Source organism: Choloepus didactylus, chromosome 2 (genome assembly GCF_015220235.1).
Source record: "Choloepus didactylus isolate mChoDid1 chromosome 2, mChoDid1.pri, whole genome shotgun sequence".
Lineage (NCBI taxonomy): Eukaryota > Metazoa > Chordata > Mammalia > Pilosa > Megalonychidae > Choloepus > Choloepus didactylus.
In genome coordinates this window covers 217322016-217343274 of record NC_051308.1, presented here as the reverse complement: position 1 = coordinate 217343274, position 21259 = coordinate 217322016, and the positions used below count along the sequence as shown (strand labels likewise).

General features: G+C 35.5%; 1 protein-coding gene across 4 annotated transcripts in view; it reads left to right on the top strand.

Annotated features, from left to right (window-relative positions):
- The window catches only part of ZBTB8A (zinc finger and BTB domain containing 8A), a 102207-nt gene extending 82550 nt beyond the window's left edge, over nucleotides 1-19657 (top strand). For 2 of the 4 annotated variants that reach the window (XR_005215445.1, XR_005215444.1), the window contains 5 exons: nucleotides 8220-9040; nucleotides 10445-10614; nucleotides 14426-14757; nucleotides 15051-17467; nucleotides 18461-19657. Coding sequence is in view for 1 of the 4 variants with exons in the window: in XM_037827839.1 (XP_037683767.1) it covers nucleotides 8221-9040; nucleotides 10445-10614; nucleotides 14426-14757; nucleotides 15051-15063 (1335 nt within the window). In the remaining 3 variants the exon portion in view is untranslated. Of the gene's footprint in view, nucleotides 1-8219; nucleotides 9041-10444; nucleotides 10615-14425; nucleotides 14758-15050 lie in introns of all 4 variants that reach the window. The other 2 variants (XR_005215446.1, XM_037827839.1) reach the window with 2 other exon arrangements.
- Nucleotides 19658-21259: the final 1602 nt, after the last annotated feature.

The window sequence follows — 21259 nt, the reverse complement described above, 5'->3', positions numbered from 1 at the left end:
GATTCTTTTGGTTGCCATTGTAAATGGAATTTTTCTCTTGATTTCTTCTTCCAGTTGTTCATTGCATGTGTATATAAACACTACTGACTTGGGGTGTTGATTTTTACCCCACCACTTTGCTGAATTTGTTTATTAGCTCTAGGAGCTTTGTTGTGGATTTTCCAAATAATGATATTTTTACTTAGAGAGCAAAGTCATCTGAAATGAGCTCCCATATCATCCACTTCCCTTAGAATATCTGTATACTCACTTTTCCCCTCCCCCTCCTGTTGCAAAGAAGGTATCTCTCCCTCCACCCCTCACTTGTCCTTTCTAATGATTACCATTTTAGTTGCGTTCTCAATCTCATGCCTTCCTGCTTCATCTGGTAATTTATTTCTTTGGTTATTTTTTCTTTTGATAATATTCAAGCTCTAACTCAGCCTTAACTCCACTTCTTACTATCACCTCTTCCCTCATTCTCCCCTTCCCTTTACAGCAAAGCACCTTGAAAAGAGTTTTGTGTACTTGGTCTATGATTTTTCTCACCCCGTTCTTTGAATCCTCTCTAACACACACACACACACACACACACACACACACACACACTCACACACATGTTTAAACACAATTGCTAAGCCAGTGGTCATTTCTTAATCTTCATCTTACCTCATCCTTGAAACACTTTCTTCTTTTCACTTCCAAAATATGTTTCTTCCTATCTTTCTGGTTTTCCTTCTTGGGTTCCTTTATTCCTTTTCATCTCTCTGACCTCTAAATGTTGGTGTGCCAAAGATTAATCTCTTTTTTATGTACCCTGTCTCCTTTGGTAATTACACCTAATCTCATGGGTTTAAATGCCGCCTACATGCTGATGACTCCCAATCTTACATCCTCAGCCTGGATCTCTTTCCTCAACTCTACTCATACATCCACCTGCCCACTCTTTACCTCTTACTGGATGAATAACATCTCTTAAATTTAACATGTCCAAAACAGAACTCCTGATATCACGAACCCCCACAACCTGTTTCTCTCCCAGTCTTTACCCTTTCAATAAGTGGCAACTCCATTCTTCCATTACTCAGGTTATAAACCTCGGAGTCATTCTTAATTGTTCTCTTTCTCCTCCCTGCCATATGTGTATTACCTAGTTGTAGTTCTCTCTCTCTCTCTCTCTCTCTCTCTCTCTCTCTCTCTCTCTCTCTCTCTCTCTGTGTTAATTACCTTTCGCTTTTATCTATTGGGGTCTTAGTATTTTCATTATGCCCTTTAAACTCACTCTTAATCCTATCTTGAAACCATATCCTTTTCAGAAATGGGCTACATAGCACCAGAAACTCAGCTGCCAAATCGGGCACTTTAGGGAACTGTTCTGTTACTGCCCTCTGATGCAGTCTGCTGCTGACGTGATTCCCAAGGTAGTGCTCAGGTCTCTCCAGGCAGAAGAAGATAATTTTCCACTTTACTTTTAGTGTTAAATATCCTCCCACTCCCTATCAACTGTCAATTATGGGACTGTTTAAATAAATTTATACATTTTGACTACTCTTTGCAACTCCTTAGCAATGCTGATGCTCATTTACAACTATGGATTGCCTGGACAGTAAGTTGTTATTGAAACTTAACCTAAAAAACATTGTTTTCCTCCAATGTATTAACTTTTTTGCTGAAACTTTTAAGTATAGAATTAAAATGCTTTTATAACACTTTTATATCTGAAAGAGCACTGGCAATGACCCATGCGTCAGTTAATCATTCTTCTGTGATACCGACTTTGATTGCTTTTAGGATTGGGAGTAGATTTTAAAGGAAAGTTTCACTGATAAATGGGTGAAAAGTTACCCAAAAACCTAGACTTTTCAGGGAAAAAAAAATGTATAAATCAAGGATTCTCTGGTACCAAGTAAAAGGAAAACCAATTCAAACTGGCTTAAGGAAAAAGGGAATTCATTGACTTAAGTAACTGAAAAGTCCATATAGCTTGAGACGTGGTTGGGACTAGGACTGGGGTTTGCAAAAGATAACCTGTAGCTGTTTTTGTAAATAATGCTTTACTGGAACACAGCCATGCCCATTCCTTCACACATTGTCTGTGACTGTTTTTGCACTGCACTGGCAGAGTTGAGTAAAGCAGTGGCGGAACTGAGTAGCTACGACAGAGACCTACGTCTCACAAAGCCAAAAATACTTCCTAGCTGGCCCTTCACAGAAGAAAATTTGCCAACCCCTGGTGAAAGGGACAAAATGATGCCAGTAAGATCTGGGCATTCTATGTTTTTCTGGTCTGCTTTCCTCAACATTCGTCCTTTCTCATGTAAGCTCTCGCCTCATGGTGTCAGGATGTCTACAACAGCTCCAGGCTCACATCCTCACACCTGCAGAACAGTGGTGCTTTTTTCAAGTTGCTCCAATCAAAGTGCTAAGATTAGCTTTGATTGAACTTCATTTGCTTGCCTTGGGTGAGGTGCCCATCCCCAAACCAGTAACTAACCATGGGAATGCAGTGCTCTGATATGCCAGGTCTAGATCCCAGTTGGGCTCATTGGTAGTTATGTCAGTACCTCCCAAACCATATGAATCAAAAGAGGCAAAGGGGTGATTCTCTTAAGAAAAGTTGGGGGACTTTTATCAGAAGAAAAATAACAGCTTTTTAAAGTAGCTTCAATTTCTTCTGGTAATACAAAAGTAAATTTTTTCCCTCTCACCATTTCATTTAAAATTAGGATTTTAGATTAACTATATGAAATTACTGCTTTAATCGATCAAAAACAGTCAAATATTGGCAATTTCATGCAGTTCAACCTAATATTGGGAGAATTGAAAACACAGAAAAATTTATCATTTCAGTCCATTTATTTAGATAAATAAAGGTAAAGGCTAGGTTCAATTATTCTAGGAATGGAAAGATCATTCAACATCCAAAATAATCCTTTTACATAATATACCATGTTAACAAATTGAAGAATTTTGTATAAATGCAGAATAAGCATTTAATGAAATTTAGCACTCATTTATAAGAACTTAGAAAACTGGTAACAAAAGGGTACCCATCAAACTCCTATACTAAATGTCATTCTTAATGGTGAAATTTTGACAGCATTTGCATTCAGTCAGTGATGCCTGCTATCATGGTTTCCATTCCACACTTTATGGGAAATCCTAGCCCATGAAATAGGAAAAACATAAGATGAAATACAAAAATGGAATCATGAACTAAAACTGTCCTTATTTGAAGACATATAACTATCAGTAGAGAATATCCCAGATAATCTTCAGATAAACTATTAGAGCTAATAAGAGAGTTTGTTTAAAAAGGTTGCTGCATACAAGATAGATATACAAATGTCAATAGCAAGCCTGTAAACCAGGAACAGTGCAGTTGGAAAAAAGTACCCATTCACTATGGCAATAAAACCTATAAGGAATAAATCTAACGAAAACATACAAAATCTAACAAAAACATGTAAAATCTTAATAGAGAAAATAAGGAAATATTATTGAATAATATGAAAGAAGGCCTGAATAGAGAATATTACCATGTCATGGATGGTAAGACTCAATAGTATGAAAATGTGAGTTTTCCCCTATATTAAATCTATAAATTCAATGCAATTCCAATAGGATATTTTTTTTCTTTTTTGGTGAAAGCTGATCTGAAAGTTTGTATACAAAGGTCCATAATAATTTTTTTTTAATTTTTGCAGAACTAGGTGGGATGACTCATTATAAAGATATGGTAATTAATATTATGAAAGATTGTTGCAGAGACAGGCAAATAGACCAACTAAACTGAACAGAGAGCTCAGAAATAGATCCATGAATTTATGGAAGCTGGATGAATAACAGAGGTAGCATTACAAATTAGCGGGGAAAGGATGGGTACCAGAAAAAATGGTGCCAGAAAATTGGTTATCCATATGAAAAAAAAAAAAAAATTAGAATATCATATGCAGAAATAAATTTGGGCAGATTAAAGCCCTAAAAGTGAAAAAAAAGGAACTTTTTAAAAATATTTTTATTTTTTATTACAAGAACTTAAAAAAATATTTTATGACCTTTAGGTAGGGAAGGATTTCTTAAGCAAGATTTAGAAAACACACTATTAACAGATTGATAAAATTGACTGTATTAAAATTAAAACTTCTTTTAATGAAAGCCACTTTAAATGAAGTTAAAAAGACAAACCACAGACTGGGAGAATATATCCTCATGACATATAATTGACAAAGTATCAGTATGTGGAATATATACAGACAAGCCAATTAAAAAAATAAGAAAAGGATATTGTGGAGGTAGCAATTATTGATCCCAATTCTTTACCCTCTCCCTGTAATCACACACTTTGTTGTGTGACTTTGCAGTTCTTCCCACTAAAGAGCAGAGGATATTTCCCTATTCTTGACTTTGGATTTAGCCATGAGATTTATTTTGGTCAATAGACTATGGTAGAGGTCACAGTATGCCAGTTCCAAGCCTAAGCCTCTTCTTGGTGCTTTGCACATCTGCTGTTGTCACAAGAACTTTCCAGCTAGCCCACTGGTTCCAGGAGGAAGATGAGACACACGTAGCAGAACACCTCTGACAAGTTGCCCCATCCAGGTCCAGCTTAAATCAGCTGATCCATAGGCATGTGAGCTAAATAAATACTTATCATTGTATAACAGTGAGTTTTTGTGGTTAGTTGTTATGCAGTGTTAGTGAACAGTATGGTATGGACAGGCAATTCGTAGAAGGGGACACCTGAATCTCAGTCAGTAAGCATATTAAAAGTTGTTGAATCCATAAAAATAAAAGCAATGACATACCATTGCATATCCACAATATTGGCAAAATTAAAAAGTCTGACAGTACCAAGTGTTGGCAAAGATGAGAAGTAGAAATTTATATACACCACTGGTGGGTGTGCACATTTAAAAACTACCTGTCACAGATTCTGGCCATTGAATTGCAAGTCTAAGTCCCCTGGGTGAGGCATCCAGGAAAGCTATTTTTTTCCTGATGAAAAGGTCATCTTGGCTGCAGTTGCTTTTTGTCCTGTGATCTTCCTGCCACGAATGCAAAGATGAGGCCAGAGGTGGAGCAGCCATCTTGCAACATTAGACATTTTAATTTCATTAATTTTATTTTTCAAATATTACCTTTTATTTTGTTCCTCGTCAAACCTACCTCTTCTTTTTTCATGGTATCTTTTCTTGTGGATAATAATCAGACAAAGAAGAATGACTAACATTTGTAGAGTATCTACCATGTGCCCAACATTATTTTGAGTGTTATCAATTCATTTACTTCTCACAATAATAATCCTCTGAAATAACTGCCAGTTTTAGCCTCATTTTACAGATGAGGAAGTGGAGACACAGAGGTTAAATAAGTTGCCCAAGTTCACAAGGCTATTAAGTGGTGGAACTGGAATTCCAAATCAATCTACTTGGCTCTAGTGTCTTTATTCATAGCTATATGTTATTCTATATAATTTTTTTATCTCTTTAACTATTTTAAACATACTTTTTCAAAAAGTCTATCAGATATTTATTCTATTTGCTGAAGTTCTTGGGACTCTAATTCTCCTGTCTGTTACATCTGCTGATTCTCCTTTATAAAGAATGATTTCCATGTGTGTTTTAACATTTTTGATTCATTCCTTCAACAGCATTGATTGAGCATCTACTGTGCCCACGTGCTGTTCAGGTTGCTGGGGATACACGAATAAATAAAACAGGCAAAGTCTCTCCTCTCTTAAACCTTAAATTCTAGAAGGGGAAAACAGACCATTAACAAATAAATACATAATATGTCTGATGATAGCAAATGCTAAAAGGAAGGAAAAAAACCCAAAATATAGAAACAGACATGGAGGGGAAACTTATATAGGATGGTAAAGGAAAGACTCTCTGATAAGGTAACATTTGAGCAGAGACCTAAAAGAAGTGAGAATATGAGCTATGTGTCTAGCCTGGGGAAGAATGGTCCAAGCAGAAGGAATGGCAAGTGCAAAAGCTGTGCAACAAGAACATGTGTGGAATGTTCAGGAAGAACAGAGGCCCATGCAGCTAGAACGCAGGGGGTGGGGAGAGGGGGCAGGTCATGTTGAGCTTTTCAGGTCATGGGAACTACTGGAAGGTTTTGAACGGAGGAGGAACATGATTTCACTTAAGTTTTAGAAGGATCACCCTGGCTGCTGTTTTCAAACTAGACTGAAGTTTCAAGGATATCACTTGAGCTATTGTAATGGCCTCTAGGTGATAGATGATGATGACTTGGATCAAGGTGGTAGCAGCAGAGTGGAGAGAGCTGGTAAGATTTTGGATCTGTTTTAAAGGTAAAGCCGACAACATGGACTAAAAGGTGACTCCATGTTTTTGGCCTAAACAGCTGATAGAATGGAGTTACCGTTTCCTGAGATGGATAAGACTCTAGGAAAAGCGGGCTTAGGTTGGGGCAAATTAAGAGTATGGTTTTGGACATGTTAAGCTTAGGATGGCTATTAAACATCTAAATGGAGATGCAGGTAAAGAGTTAGATATATGTGTCTGAGGTTCAGGGCAGAGGCCAGGGGCTGGATATGTAAATTGGGGAGTTAAAAGCACAAAGATGGCATTTAAACCATGTGACTGTATGAGATCACCTAGTGAATGATACAGGTAGAGAAGAGATCTGAAACCTGAGTCCTGGGGCATTCCAGCACTTAGAGATGAGGAAAATGGAGAAGAACCAGCAAAGGAGACTGAGTAGTGTTGGCCAGTGAGGTAGGAGGAGAACCATGAAGGAGGGGTGTCCAAGAAGTCAAGTGAAGTTGTTTTAGGACAAAAAAAGTCATCAGCTAGGACAGTAAAATGAGGTCAAAGAAATGACCACTGAATTTGGCAACATACAAATTACTGATGACCTTGAAAAGAATGGTTTTGAAGAAGTGATAGGGATGAAAACTTCACTGGAGTTAGTTGAAGGGAGAACAGGAGAAGTGGAGATAGCAAATAAAAAATAAATAAAAAATAAACCCTCCTTTAATGAATTTTGCATAAAGAAAGCAGAGAAATGGTGGAGTCGCCAGAGAAAGACGAGAGATCAACGGAGGGATTTTGTTTGTTTGTTTTTAAGTTAGAGATATTAGACATCACATTTGTACAATTTTGGAAATGATCCACTTTGTATAAATAAAGAGGGGAATGATTTTGAGTTCTTGCTCTTAAACAGAGCGTGCTTCCTACCTAGCTTGGGTTCTGAGAGCATTTGTTTCTGCAAGGTGCCCAGGGGCCCCACCAACCCAGGATTAATTTTCATGTAATTTTTCAGTATGAGGTTTCACATCCTGAACAGATAATATAAATTTGGACTCCAGTGCTGCTTCACAAGGCACACTCCCAGGTTTAAATACCTTACCTAGGACTTTTTTCCCCACCGAGGCCCTGGCAAAGACAAGCTTTTTTTTTTTTTTTTACCTTTTCCCTGAACTTATGGGCAAAGTTTACTAGTTCCTTTTCACTGAGGTTGCTCCTACTTCGCACCTCACATAACCTATTTCTGGTCCATTCTCTTGAGCTTGCATCTCTGGTTCAACTCTCTTTTCACTAGTGGCATCTGAGGATGTCTTTGTCTTTCTTGCAAGCCTAGCCATACATTAAAAAATCTTGGTTATATTTTACCCAGCATCCCTAGGAATTTGTGGCAGGAAAGTTTTAGCACTTTCTAGACCACTTTGCTGAAACCAGAAGTCTTTTTCCTCACTCTCCACCTGGCTAATTCTTGGTCACCGTTGAGGTGTCGGCTTAAATGCAAATTCTCAGAGAAATTTTCCTAACTCTCCAACCAATCTAAGCTAGCTTACCGTTTTATACTACTCATAGCACCCACTTTCTGCCTTAGCACTTAGCTTGTCATTATAATTTCATATGGGTATTTGTTTAATGCCTGATACCTCTTCTAGATGGAAAGTTCCATGAGGACAGGAGCCAAGTCTATTTAGTTCAGCATATTGGTGCAGGGTGCCTGATTTATAGAAGATGCTCAATAAAATTTGCTGACTGAACAAGCCATTTTCTAAAAACCTAATAATTAATAGTATAGTATTAAATACCTTCTAAAGTTGAAACCTGATATCTTCTCTGAGGACTATATTCTCCAAGAAGTGTTTTTCATGGAAAAAAGAAAAAGGATTTTGATCATTATTTTAGTTGCCTCACTCTAGGAAAACAATGGTATTTAGTTTTTGGTAACCACGTGTGTCTTTTCCCCTTTAGAATGGAGATCTCCTCTCATCAGTCTCACCTTCTGCAACAACTGAATGAGCAGCGCAGGCAAGATGTATTTTGTGATTGCAGTATTCTAGTTGAAGGGAAAGTCTTCAAAGCACATCGAAACGTGTTATTTGCTAGTAGTGGCTATTTTAAAATGCTTCTTTCTCAGAATTCAAAGGAGACAAGTCTGCCAACCACAGCTACATTCCAGGCTTTCTCCCCTGACACTTTTACAGTTATCCTGGACTTCGTCTATTCTGGCAAACTGTCTCTTACTGGTCAGAACGTCATAGAAGTGATGTCAGCTGCTAGCTTCCTTCAGATGACCGATGTCATTAGTGTCTGTAAAACCTTTATTAAATCCTCATTGGACATTAGTGAGAAAGAAAAAGATCGCTATTTCAGTCTCTCAGATAAAGATGCCAGTTCTAATGGTATAGAACGTTCTTCTTTCTATAGCAGTGGATGGCAAGAAGAAAGCAGTTCTCCACATTCTCATGTGAGCCCAGATCAAGGAACAGGTTTAACAAGTGGAAAACCTTGGAATAAGTATAATTACCATCCAGCCTCCCAAAGGAATACTCAACAACCCTTGGCCAAGCATGAACAAAGGAAAGATTCCATTAAAAAGTCCAAACATTTGAGATTGTCACAGCCTTCTGACGCTCCTTGTAAGTCAAGCAAACGAGAATTACGGACATCTGATTCTTCCAGCCACATTTCCCAATCTGAAGAACAAGCACAAATTGATGCTGAAATGGATTCTACTCCTGTTGGTTATCAGCACAGTCAAGGATCTGAGGTCACATCTGGAAGTTTTCCAGGTACCCAAAAGAAAAACTTAAGTCCCTCAATCCAGTTCCAATCTCCTATAGAAATCAACCTTTGCCAATATGCCCTTAAGTTTAGTTATTATGGGTAGTTAAGCCAATGGTAAGAATTGACTTTTTGTAAAAATTATACTTTTCTAATGAAATTTGTTTAATAAAAACAGTTTTTAAAAATGTAAAGTACTGAATAAATTTAAAGACTGTCAAAACAATAGAGTACTGAGGGTTAAAAACCATGATTTCCCACAGCTAGATCTGTGGGTAGTAAGATTACTGTTAAATATTTAAAGCTCTTTTCTAAACAGTTGAATCCCTGAGACACTTATTTTCAGTCTATTTTTTTTCTGAGTATTCACTTAGGGAGGAGTATTTTTATACAAAAAAGTTTGAGCGACCATGCATATTTGCAAAGGTTCACAGGCCCACTAACTAAAAGAAATTAGGCTAAATATGAATTTATCAAGATATAAATACATACATATTTTTAAAACCCAACACAAAACTTTTAGCATTGATACTCTAATTCTACAGTTGACCAGTGTGCAACAACATGAGACATGTCATTTTGGTGACAGTAGTAAAATGAAGAAAGACTAGGTAGGTTGGTAGTTTCAAAGAACTACCCCTCCTCCCCATTCATTTGGGTTCTGCACTTCTAAAATTCTAAGTTATTTAAATCTAACTTCAGTAATGAAGTTGCTGTTTTACAACTGATAAATTGATGAGGTTTGCCTCCAAACAAAATTAGCCTTTTGAATTTATGAGTTTAAAAAAAAAAAAAAAAATAAGAAATCCTTGAGCTTTTTTTTTCACCTTTAAAAAATATAACTGTATCAAAAGAAAAGGCAGGGGATAAAGGCATGTAAACAAAACAAGTTACTTAAAAGCTTAAATATTAAATACTTCTTTTAAACTTCTTTTGGATTGTGTTTACAGTGTTAAAATCCAGTACTACTTTTTGACATTTAAAATCTAGTGACTCTACAATTATAATAATATTTTCTCATTAATTATAACAAAAGTACCGCACTAATGAAAAACGTTAAAAATGTGAGCAGGTACATGGGAATTCTGTATTGTGTGCATGATCTTTCTGTAAACCTAAAATTTCTCAAAAAAACCCAACAAACTAGTGATTCTACAATATTAAATAAAACAACAAGGGTGGCAGCCTACTAACTTTAGCCAGACTGTGAATAAATGTATCAAGTACTGAAGTTTACAGTTCTGTACTTAGGATTACATTGGCAACCTAGCCTTAATAAAATTGCTTTCTTCTCCTTTTCAAACACCCTTCCAAGATTGCTCTCACCAACTTTTTTTGGGTTTCTTTATGTTATGATGTTAGAATTATGACAATGAACTTTCCAGTGATTTAATAAAACTGTCTCATGACAGATGATCTGCCCAGGATGCGATTCAAGTGCCCATACTGCACACATGTGGTGAAGCGGAAAGCAGACCTAAAACGCCATCTTCGTTGTCACACAGGAGAAAGGCCCTATCCGTGTCAAGCCTGTGGGAAAAGATTTAGCAGGCTAGACCATCTAAGTAGCCATTTTCGAACAGTATGTATATGAAATTTTTCATCATTTTGCTTCTTAAGAAATGTGTGCATTTATCTGCTGTAGGATAATCTAATTTACTGAGGGAAACTGTTTTCACACAACTCTACCATATTCAGAAATTTCCCACTTAATGTTTTCACTTTGCACATAATGCATAATTTAATATTTATATAGATTGTATTGTCCTCTGAGACCTTGAAGTAGAGTTTTCTTTTGATGCTAAATAGTTTTATATTTTCATTTTAATTCACTTAAACTCTAATATGTTTTTATATGCTGATCTTTCCAGAGCCAAAGACAATGTAAACTGTATAAAGTTCAAAAGTCTGAGTCAGGATCACCACTTCAGATACTCAGCATCACCTAATGGTTCTTGAATCCTCCTCACCTGGTAGGATTTTAGTCTAGTTATGCTGCTGTCTGGCCTCTCTCCACCACACCCCCTGTCTAGTCCCCCCCTAGTTTTTCTTTAGTCTCATCAAGGAAAGAAGCAGGGTGAGCCATAGAGCCACTCCCAAACAGGGACTCGACCATCGGCAGTCAGAAAAATTTCAAGGAATTTACAGTTCATAGTCCTGGTGGTTTCATAAAGAAGTAACATTGGAATTATTCTGTTCATCTTACAGCAAGATTTTCCCCAAAATCTGGAGTTCTGTAACTGGTACTTCTATTGTATGCATAAGAACTCCTTTTAATTTTAAAGAACAGTGGAAAAACCCAGAGGGTAATTTAAAGTGATTTCTTCATGCATTGCTTAATAATTATTTATTCAATAAATATGTTGCGCACCTACTATGTGTCATACCCTGTTCTAAGTGCTAGGTACATAGCAATGGGCAAAACAAACGGTCTCTGTCTTCGTGTAGCTCGTGAAACTGGATTTTTAAAAGTCAGAAACAACTTTTTATTATTACAAAAGAAATATATATACATATTATAAAAAGTAAGAGAATAGATAGCAGTAAAAATAAGAAAATAAAAGTAGTATATTTTACTTCTAAGATATTACTTTTCTTAACACTTTATCATATATTCTTCCAGAACTTTTTCTGTGCATATATATGTATTTTTTAACCAAAATGTGATTATACTGTACAAGCTACTTTGTATCCTGCTTTCTTTAATGAATAATCATTATGCTTCCATCTCAATAAAATTTTATCTGCTCTAACACTCAGTCCAGTTCTGGATTTCACCATGGTCCCCCAAATACTTTTTATAGCTAGCTTGTTCAAGCCAGAATCTAATCTAGAACCAGGTATTCCACTGCACCATTGGGCCCCGTGAGTATATTTTTTAATCTAGTGTGGTCCCTTTTTCTTTTTTGTAACTCCGACATTGAAGAAGCTGAGGCAATTGACAAAATATCCTACCTATGGATTTTTCTGCTTGCTTCTACATGGTGTCATTTAGCTTGTTTCTCTATCCTTCTTATTTATTTTCTATAAAATAGAAGTTTTATCTTAAGGCTTTAATTCAAATTAAACACTTTCAGCTAGAACACAAAGATGAAATTGTACATTTCATTTTGTGTCATATCAGGAGACACATAATAATGTCTAGTAAACTCATCATTAATGTTGTCAAGATTGATCACTAGATTAGGCTGATGTGATCTCACTATTGTAGAGTTAAAGCTGCCCCCTTGTGATTAGAAAGGATTCTGTATAGAGCTATTTGGGCATTAAATGACTATCCAGTTCTCCATCAACCATTCATTTAATGGTATTAACACCAGTTGATAATTTCTGCCTGAATTAATAATTTTATTTGGAATTTTGGGATGATGATTTACTAATTTTAATAATTTCTTCTAATATAGAATCTGGAATTCTATAAAATAAGCTCTCTTTCATCACCTGGGCTATTTAGTTACTTTAAAATATATTTCCTATAGGAAAAGCAGAATGAATGGTTAATTCTTTTCCTTTACCAGTTTTCAAAGTAAAGAGTTGTTTTAATAGCAGTCTCAAATGATATCATATGAGCTTTTTTCTGGCTCTGTTTTTTTAAATAGCAGTATGGTCATAAATTTTCATTGGTTTATTGTGTTTGAAACACAACAATTATTCTTTTTCATATTTGATTTATCACAGTTTTTTCCATTGGGGGTACCTTGGAGCAACTCCATTAAATTTTGAAAGTGTCCTATTTTCTGGCCCCAAAAGAGCCCTAGGTTCACCTTGTACTTTCCCTGCCAGAAAACTGAAACAGACATTTCTCAAAGGAGCCCTGGTTCCTTTTAGTGGGGAATGAAATTAGAGACCAAAATTTGTACAGCCAGGGTGCTCATTGTTATTGGGCTATTATTCTTCTAGACTATGTCGGTGGAGATTGTGTGTGTGTGTGTGTGTGTGTGTGTGTGTGTGTGTTTGTATGATTTCATGTTGATATTCTCAATTTTAACATTATCATGTTTAACTTAATTTCTTTGACTTCATAATTGTATTAGAATGGGGGGTATTTCTTCCTGGGCACCGGGTCCCACTTGTACATGAATCTGTGTCAGAATTTTGTAACAAAAACCATACTACACATAATACTCATAATATTAGTATCTAAGACGAGATAAAGAGTACATTCAAATTATGTCCTTTTAATATTTACTGATTAATATGTCATCTGTTAAGCATAAGATAATAACTGTACTGGGTGGTAACCCATACATTTTTCTTAGCTCTTTTACCAGAACGTATTAATTTTCTTGTTTGTGTTTGGAGACCTATTTCCATACTGTTCTGACTTTATCTAAATGAATATGCCATAAATATTAATTAAACATTATACAATTCTAATAATTTTAGATTATAACCAATAATCTGTTCTGACAGCAATTGAACAAAATTTATTACTAACAAAATTATAATATATTATTATTTTTCAATTACAGATTTTTACCAAAGCATTTCACACATATTAACTCATTTGTTCCTCACATCAACCCTGTGAATAGTCTCCCCGTTTGTCATAAGGAAACATACAGTGTTAGTAATAGGCTGATATGTAGCAGAACCACTGTAGTGGTTAATTATGACCAGTGTCCTTTCTGAGTAGTCAGGCTTCTAATCTGTTCAGGTGGTACCTATCCCTTACCAGTTGGTAAATATCTTGACTGTCACCCTGGAAGTAGATTATTATGTTGAATTACTTGTCCCATATCCCCAAATACCTTTTAGTTAGTAAATGACTAAACCAGGTGTAGACCCCAAGCCTTCCAATTCCTAGTCCAGTCCTCTTTCTAGTAGATCAGTTTCATTAATAAAAATGGCAGGTAGTCCTTCTATCAAAAAATATTGATAAATTTAAGTTTTGGGCATCATTTTTTCTCTCTCTGGTGAAATAACAAAAAATCAATCTTCACATGAAACAGAAAGGTTTTGTTCTTGAATTAATATATGTAAAGTCCTTAGAACAGTACATGGCACATAGTAAGTGTTTGTGATTTTTATCACTATGGAGAGGTATCCCCTTGTTACCACAAATATTAATATACTCTTGGATTAAAGGAGATGGGAAATAATTTTATATTTATATTTTGTATGTTAATATTTTGTTATAAAATTATTATAAAACAATATTATTTTATTATTAATAAACACATTATAGCCATTGTTTGGAGAAAGCTGATGTTTACTATTTCTGTGACATCAATTTTATCACCAAAACTTCTGATCTTTTTCTAATAATTAGATGTTAATTTAAGTTTTAGTACCTCGCCTTGAACATCTTACTCTTATAAATTGGTACTTAAAATATCAAACTATCCTACGTCTGAAAAATCATTTTTATCACTATTTAAATCTCTATGCAGATTCACCAGGCATGCAAACTAATCTGCAGAAAATGCAAACGCCATGTGACTGATCTAACGGGGCAAGTGGTTCAGGAAGGAACCAGGCGCTACAGACTCTGTAATGAGTGCCTTGCTGAAGTCGGCATAGACAGCCTCCCCATTGACTTGGAAGCTGAGCATCATCTTATGTCCCCATCAGAAGGAGGCAAAGATTCCAGATGGCACTTGAGCGAAGATGAGAGTAGATCATATGTGGAAATTGTAGAGGATGGGTCTGCTGATCTGGTCATACAACAGGTTGATGATAGTGAAGAGGAAGAAGAAGAAAAGGAAATAAAGCCCAATATTAGGTAGCTGTAAAGTGGACAAACAGAACTGGCATGTCTGCATTTTACATTGACTTCCTGTATCTCTCTTTCCATGGTCAGGGTCTAGGGAACAAATTTATCATACTGACTTAAAAGAAATGACCTGATTTAACTTGCATGCTTTTCTGAACAGGCCATTGTATCCATTCTGAACTTTGTTGCCCTAAAATATGTTGCTGCACTGGAAAGAAAGACCTAGCTTGCATTGGCATGATGGATGACAACTAATCCTCTTACATTTATTACAGAGATACTGTTTTTTCTTTTAATTGTAGAAGATCTACTTAGCAAAATTTTTTGAAAGAAAATATTTTAAAGAAATTTACCACAACCAAGCTTGTAAGACAATTGCAAGGTGTTTCAAAAATACATAAACTACCAATATTGAATTTTCAAAGGGAACCAGGTAAGAGGACATTTAAGGGTCTGGCAACCCACCTCAGATCTGAAACAACCTATCATTATTCTGATATCCTAAATGTTTTAGTATTATGGCTGAAAACTGATTTTAAAAATTTGAAACCATTCATATTTGAAAATTTTGTTAAATTAAAAATTACTCTTATTTCATCAGTACTAGTAAACAAAACAAAGTAAAACAAAAAACCTAAAGTAGAGCTGACCAAAGATTGTATACAGACATCATTTTCCTAAAGTAGAAAACTAATACTGACTAAAGGACAAAGTAGTTTGTGAAGATGTGTCAAATAAAGTTCTCTTCTTCACCTACAGAAAAATGAACAAGTGGTTCTGAAGAGTAATTTCTAACATTTATGTAGTGCTATAATATTTATAAAGTGCTCTCACTTAATCATTGAGGTAGATATTATGCCTGATTTACAAAGGAAAAAATCAAGGTCAGAAAGGTTAAGTGGAGGGACTGGTGATTGGACAGGTTCTGATTTTAAACAGTCCTCTTTCAACTCTTTCTATATGTCTCCTGAAATGGCTAAGAATCAAAGTCACACCTCACTAATCTGCACTAATTATAAAAGTAAGGCAATCAGAATTAGAAAATTTGAAAGAAAAGTAATTTAATCATCTTCAACAAAATATATCCTGAACTAGAATTGTTCGAATAATGCTAATCATACAGTAATATTCTAGTGATATGTTTTTGTTTCAAGTTATTTATTTGTAAATTTCAAGTATCAAACTATTCGAACAAGTTATTCTCTTAAAACTTGAAGCATTTTTGTTTATCTTGATTATATAATATTTCAAAACAAACTTTTCTCCTAGCATACAAAATGAAGTTTAAACTCCTCCCCTGAATGACTTACCAAACCTTCCAAAATTAACCTAAATTGGAACGTTATTGTAGTACTAAATATAAGGCCTAAGTGGCAGAACTAAAGAACTGACCTTCATAAAGGTCACTGCAAGTTATCACAATTAAGTTTGATAGTTTAATTTTGATAGAGCAAGGTGCCATATTATACTGTATTTTTAAATGACGTGATATACCTCAGAGTGGCACGTTTTTGTTATCTTCTCTTATTTTTTAATTAATGATTTCCTTGATACCAACTGTGGGCTAAAATGGTAATTTCTAAAAAAATTTTATAAATTTTTTTATAAATCTTTGTTTTATGGTACTTAATTCTGAGATTTTTTCAATATTACCCTGATGGCAGCTTTCCATTGCTTCAAGTTGAGATGGTGTCTATTGAGTTCTTGCTCTCCCAACATTGACTGCTCCTGAATCAGAATTCTTAACAATTAAGTTCTATCCAAATGAGGGCAGGAACATTTTTCATTCACTGGTCCCACCAGAGTAATGATAACACCTTTCAAAATCATAACCTGATTTTTGGTTGGTGGGGCCAATCAAAAAAATGGCTGATGAGCTTTATTCATGGAAATAAAGTAGTGCTTGCATGTGTATACTGTTAACATACTTTGGTCTATGATCTAAATGTTCTTTTATGCTGTTATCTTCTGCATGCAAACTTTACATCCATCAGCATGAATGTTAGGAAAGTCCACTGAACACAGTGCCACCAGCACTTAGAGTAATTGCCTTTTCAGAAATAATACTTTCCCATATTGTTTATAACAAGCATCAAGCAATCCCCACAAAAACAACTATCAAGTTCACCAAACTAGTCAGAACATGTTACATCGTTTTAATATCATAAAAGGGGAACATTTATACATGTTTGTAAGTTTTTGTAAATACTGACTCCAGTCATCATATTATATATATGTCTAAGGCTTTAGAGACCAATTCTTTTCTAGAGTGAAACTGTCTATTAATTGTTTCTAAGAAAACTGAATTTTTTGGCTTTCAAATATGGGAAAATGTTATGTAAGGGTATAATCTGTTTAAATAAGCTTTATTTATGCCAGGGTTTTTTTTTTTTTAAATCAGGAAAATAATGGAATTTGTTAGATCAAAGTTTGCTCTTACAGGAATTCTGTTTATCAGCTTTGTGAACATCCTTCTAACTCTATTGTTCTTAAGAGTGTCTGGAAGTTTTGCAAAAATGAAGCCCCATTGTACTCGTGGCAAGTGTCTGGAGGGAGCATAATGGACTGGTTCAGTATTATAAAAGAACGTTTTTTACCCAAGAAACCCTTCCTTCCAAAGAACTGTACCATGGTGAAGCTCAACATAATAAGGCATAAGCCCCTGTGAGCCTTTCCCCACACCCTTCTGCAGCACTCAGGAGCACACTTTGCAAACCAGGTAACTGGAAACTTCTTGAATTCCCTTTGAGCACTGTGGTCTCACTTCATCTCTCCTTACTATTAGCACTGTATAAGCAGGTTAACCATAGAGTCTCATTTACCGTATCGTATTTAGCATCATTTAGCAAATCACGTCCTTAGAAAACAATGTTCCTTCTAAATATATGTCAGATCTTAAGCCTTTTTAAGAACAAAATTTTCAATATTATGTTTTTGAGAAATAATAAAAATAAACATGGTTACTGCTTTCATATGGCCAAGTTACACATAAAAAAAGTTTGATTATTCAATTATTTATGAACTTGGAACTTAATTCATTAAGTTTATTTTGCCAAGTTATACCAAGATATATTGAAATTTCCATTCCTACGTTTTTTCATATTTTTGAATCTTAAAATTCATAGTATGGAAAATCACTAAACACAAGACAGCATAAGAAGATGTCATATTTAACTGGGAAGGGAGATAGAAGGTACAGGAGAACCTAAACTTAGATTTTTAAATGGAAAGTTCTATTTTAGTTTATATTAGAGTACATCAGTATTACTATTTATCATTTTTAATCATATTTTATACTTGCAAAATATAATTTTTATCAGTTATTCTTTATGTATCTATGAAATAGAAATCATCTCACATGAAGGGTAAAGAAACTGAGGCACAGAACAGTAAAGCAATCCAGTCAAATAATGACAAAAATAGGACTTAGAATTACCCGAGTTTTTTGAATCCTAGAAAATCTGCTTAATTCACTGAAGAATATTGTATATTGTATATCACTCTATTTTATAAAGTGATTCTATACAAATTATCAGTTGCTTTAAAGCTGATATCATGTATGTGCTAAATCCTATACAGGATAAATATTATGTAAAGGACATATTAGTTACAAGAGTTTTAGTGATAAAATTCAGGTTAGCACAGAAATGATACTATTTGGCCAACAGTTTTGTATATTGTTAAGTGTAATTAATATTTTGTTTTGATACAGGCATTTCTTAAATATTCATGCTAATGGAACCATGAATAGGCAAGAAAAGTGAAATCAACAGAGGATCTATAAACTTCATTTTCAAATATGTCAGCCTTTTCCCTACAGAACTTTTATTAATGCCAACAAAAAGTAAAATATTTAAGTATAATGTTAATAAGCAATAAACCACACACAGCAAGAGAAGGCAAGGGACTCAACTTTAAATGAAAAATATTTTGAAATGTACTTTAAATAGCATAATAAACACTTTTATTCATCCTTTTTTGTTTTCTTTTTCACACCAGCGAAAGTCACATGCCATTAGATACTTTGTCACCTTTAGACAGAAAACCTTTGACCAGGTTGTCTTAGTTTGCCAGAGCTGCTAAGACAAATACCACACAATTGGTTGGCTTAAACAACAAGCATGCACTGCCTCACAATTTTGAAGGCTAAAAGTCCAAGATCAAGATGTCAGCAAGGCCATGCTTTCTCCAGGGGTTGGTAGTGTTCTGGGGATGGCAGTGGTCCTTCACATGGCATTACCTGTCCCTGGCCTCCTCCTTGGCTTTCTCTGACTTCTGGCTTCTCTTTATAAGGCCTTCAGGAATACAGATTAAGGCCCACCTTGACTCAGTTTAGACACAGCTAAATAGGATTTTTGGAGATCCTATTAACAAATGAGTCCACACCTTAACTGATAATGCATCTTCAAAGGGTCATGTTTACAAATGGGTTCACACCACAGGAAAGCAGATTAAGAGCATGTCTTTTGTTGGGTTACATGATTCAATCTACCGCACTGGGTAATGCCAGTCACTTCTTTATCTTTGGCTTGATTCAATCATTTGCAAATATTACATTGAATACAGCCTGGAAAGTAAATCTAAGAATTTTTAATATGTTCCTTCACTCAGATTTCTAGATACACAATTCCATTATATTGATTTTCCTATTGGGAAAGTCTCTTAATTTCTTATTGATATTACCTGCAACTACTTAATTCCCTCTTTAAATAAAGAGTAACTTCTCTTTATTCAACCCATAAGAAAACAAATGGAACACTTCTGCCTAAACCAGTGGTTCTCAACCCTGGCTGCATGTTAGAATTACTTGTGGAGCTTTTAAAAATACAGATGCCTAAGCAAATCAGAGTCTCTGGTAGGTGGGCGCTACACATTTAAAAAAAAAAAAAAAAGCATCCCAGTGTTTCTTGTGTACAAAATAGATCCCCTGTTCAAGGTTTTCCTCTGCCTTCCCCACAGAGGTGCTAAAGATGGGCAGAAGGACGCCTGGACCCTCCAGTCCACTGGTTTTCAACCCAATCACTGTGGGGAAATGTTAAAATATGGACAAGAAAATATTAATGTTTGTGAAATTTAATAGGAAAATTACAATAGGTAGTTTAAAAATAGCCCATTTTTACTTTGGGATCCATTTGCATTTTATTTGATTATGGGTATTATATACTGGGAATTCACACAGTACTTCAAACTAATAAAAAACTATATTATAAATACATGACTGAAATACTCTCTCCTGAAATTTTGTAAGCTTTACTATTTTCATTGCCTTTAAGAGAAAGTCACCAGAACACTCTCTAGGCACTGTGAAGCTCAATTGCTACACATTAGAATTCCATCAGTGAATTGAATTAAATAATGTTTTATTCAAGGTAAATATAACATTGGAGAAGTAGGACTCAGTAAGATTTGTTATTTAAAGAAATCTTTGGACAGATTTGGAAACAAATTTATTCTTTGCTTAACTTCTTCAGTTATCACCAAAAAAAAAAAAAAAATTTGAAAATTACTTTTTGGTAAAGCACAATTCTCAGTCCTGATACCAGACAAAAGCCTGATGCAAATAGACAATCCATGACACCAGGGTTTCAAAGAGAGAAATAATTCAATGCTACCCACGAAACAGGACAGCAGATGGTCTATCAGCCCCAAAATCTGTCTCCCTGAATTTAAGGAGTTCAGGGTTTTTATGGTTTCAAACAATGGGGGGATGGAGTTGTTACCATTACAATAGTAAGTATACACAGGGCTGAGACTGGACTAGAATAACCATTACAAACTAGTGACTAGACTAGGATAACCATTACAAACGTATAAACAGGACCGCGACTAGTTGAGTTTCAGTAATTTCAGGTATTAACTTCTGCCAATTCTACAATAGAGAAAGAAAAGCATCTATTTAATGATTCAGTAATCACAATCATTTAATTCTTAATTCCTCAGTTACAGCATTAAAGGGTAGAAACCTTTCTTTTCCTTCTTGCTTTTCTTTTCAGTCCTGTTTAGCCCCGCAACTACTTTTCCTGGAAAGTCACTCACAAAGTCTGGCAGCTAGAACCCAGGAGAGGTGACCGACCTACCAGCAGCCCCTAAAGCTAGATACTGCGGATGGGGGGTTGGAATAGAAAATTTTATGGTGAGTAGGGGGTGCCTAATGAAGAGCTCACATTTGCCAAGTACCGCCTAGATTCCAGTCCCCTGAGGTAGGTCCTCATACCGTCCCCACTCAAAACGGGAGGAAACGGAGGACTGAGGAGTTTAATAATCGATCCCGAAGACTCGCCACTCCTCAGTGGAGTAGCGGGATTCCAACCCGCGCACTCGGCTGCATGGCCCGTGCCTAAAATCGTCACCCTGCGAATGCAACCCAGCTGCCAGGGAGAGCTAATTTTATTCCTGCTTTAGAAAAAAAATTGGTGTTACTTAAGTTACCATATTGTGTTCTGTGCGACAAAGGCCACCGAAGTCGCCCCAGCCCCTCTCCTCCCTCCACACACCCCGCGAGGGCCGTGTG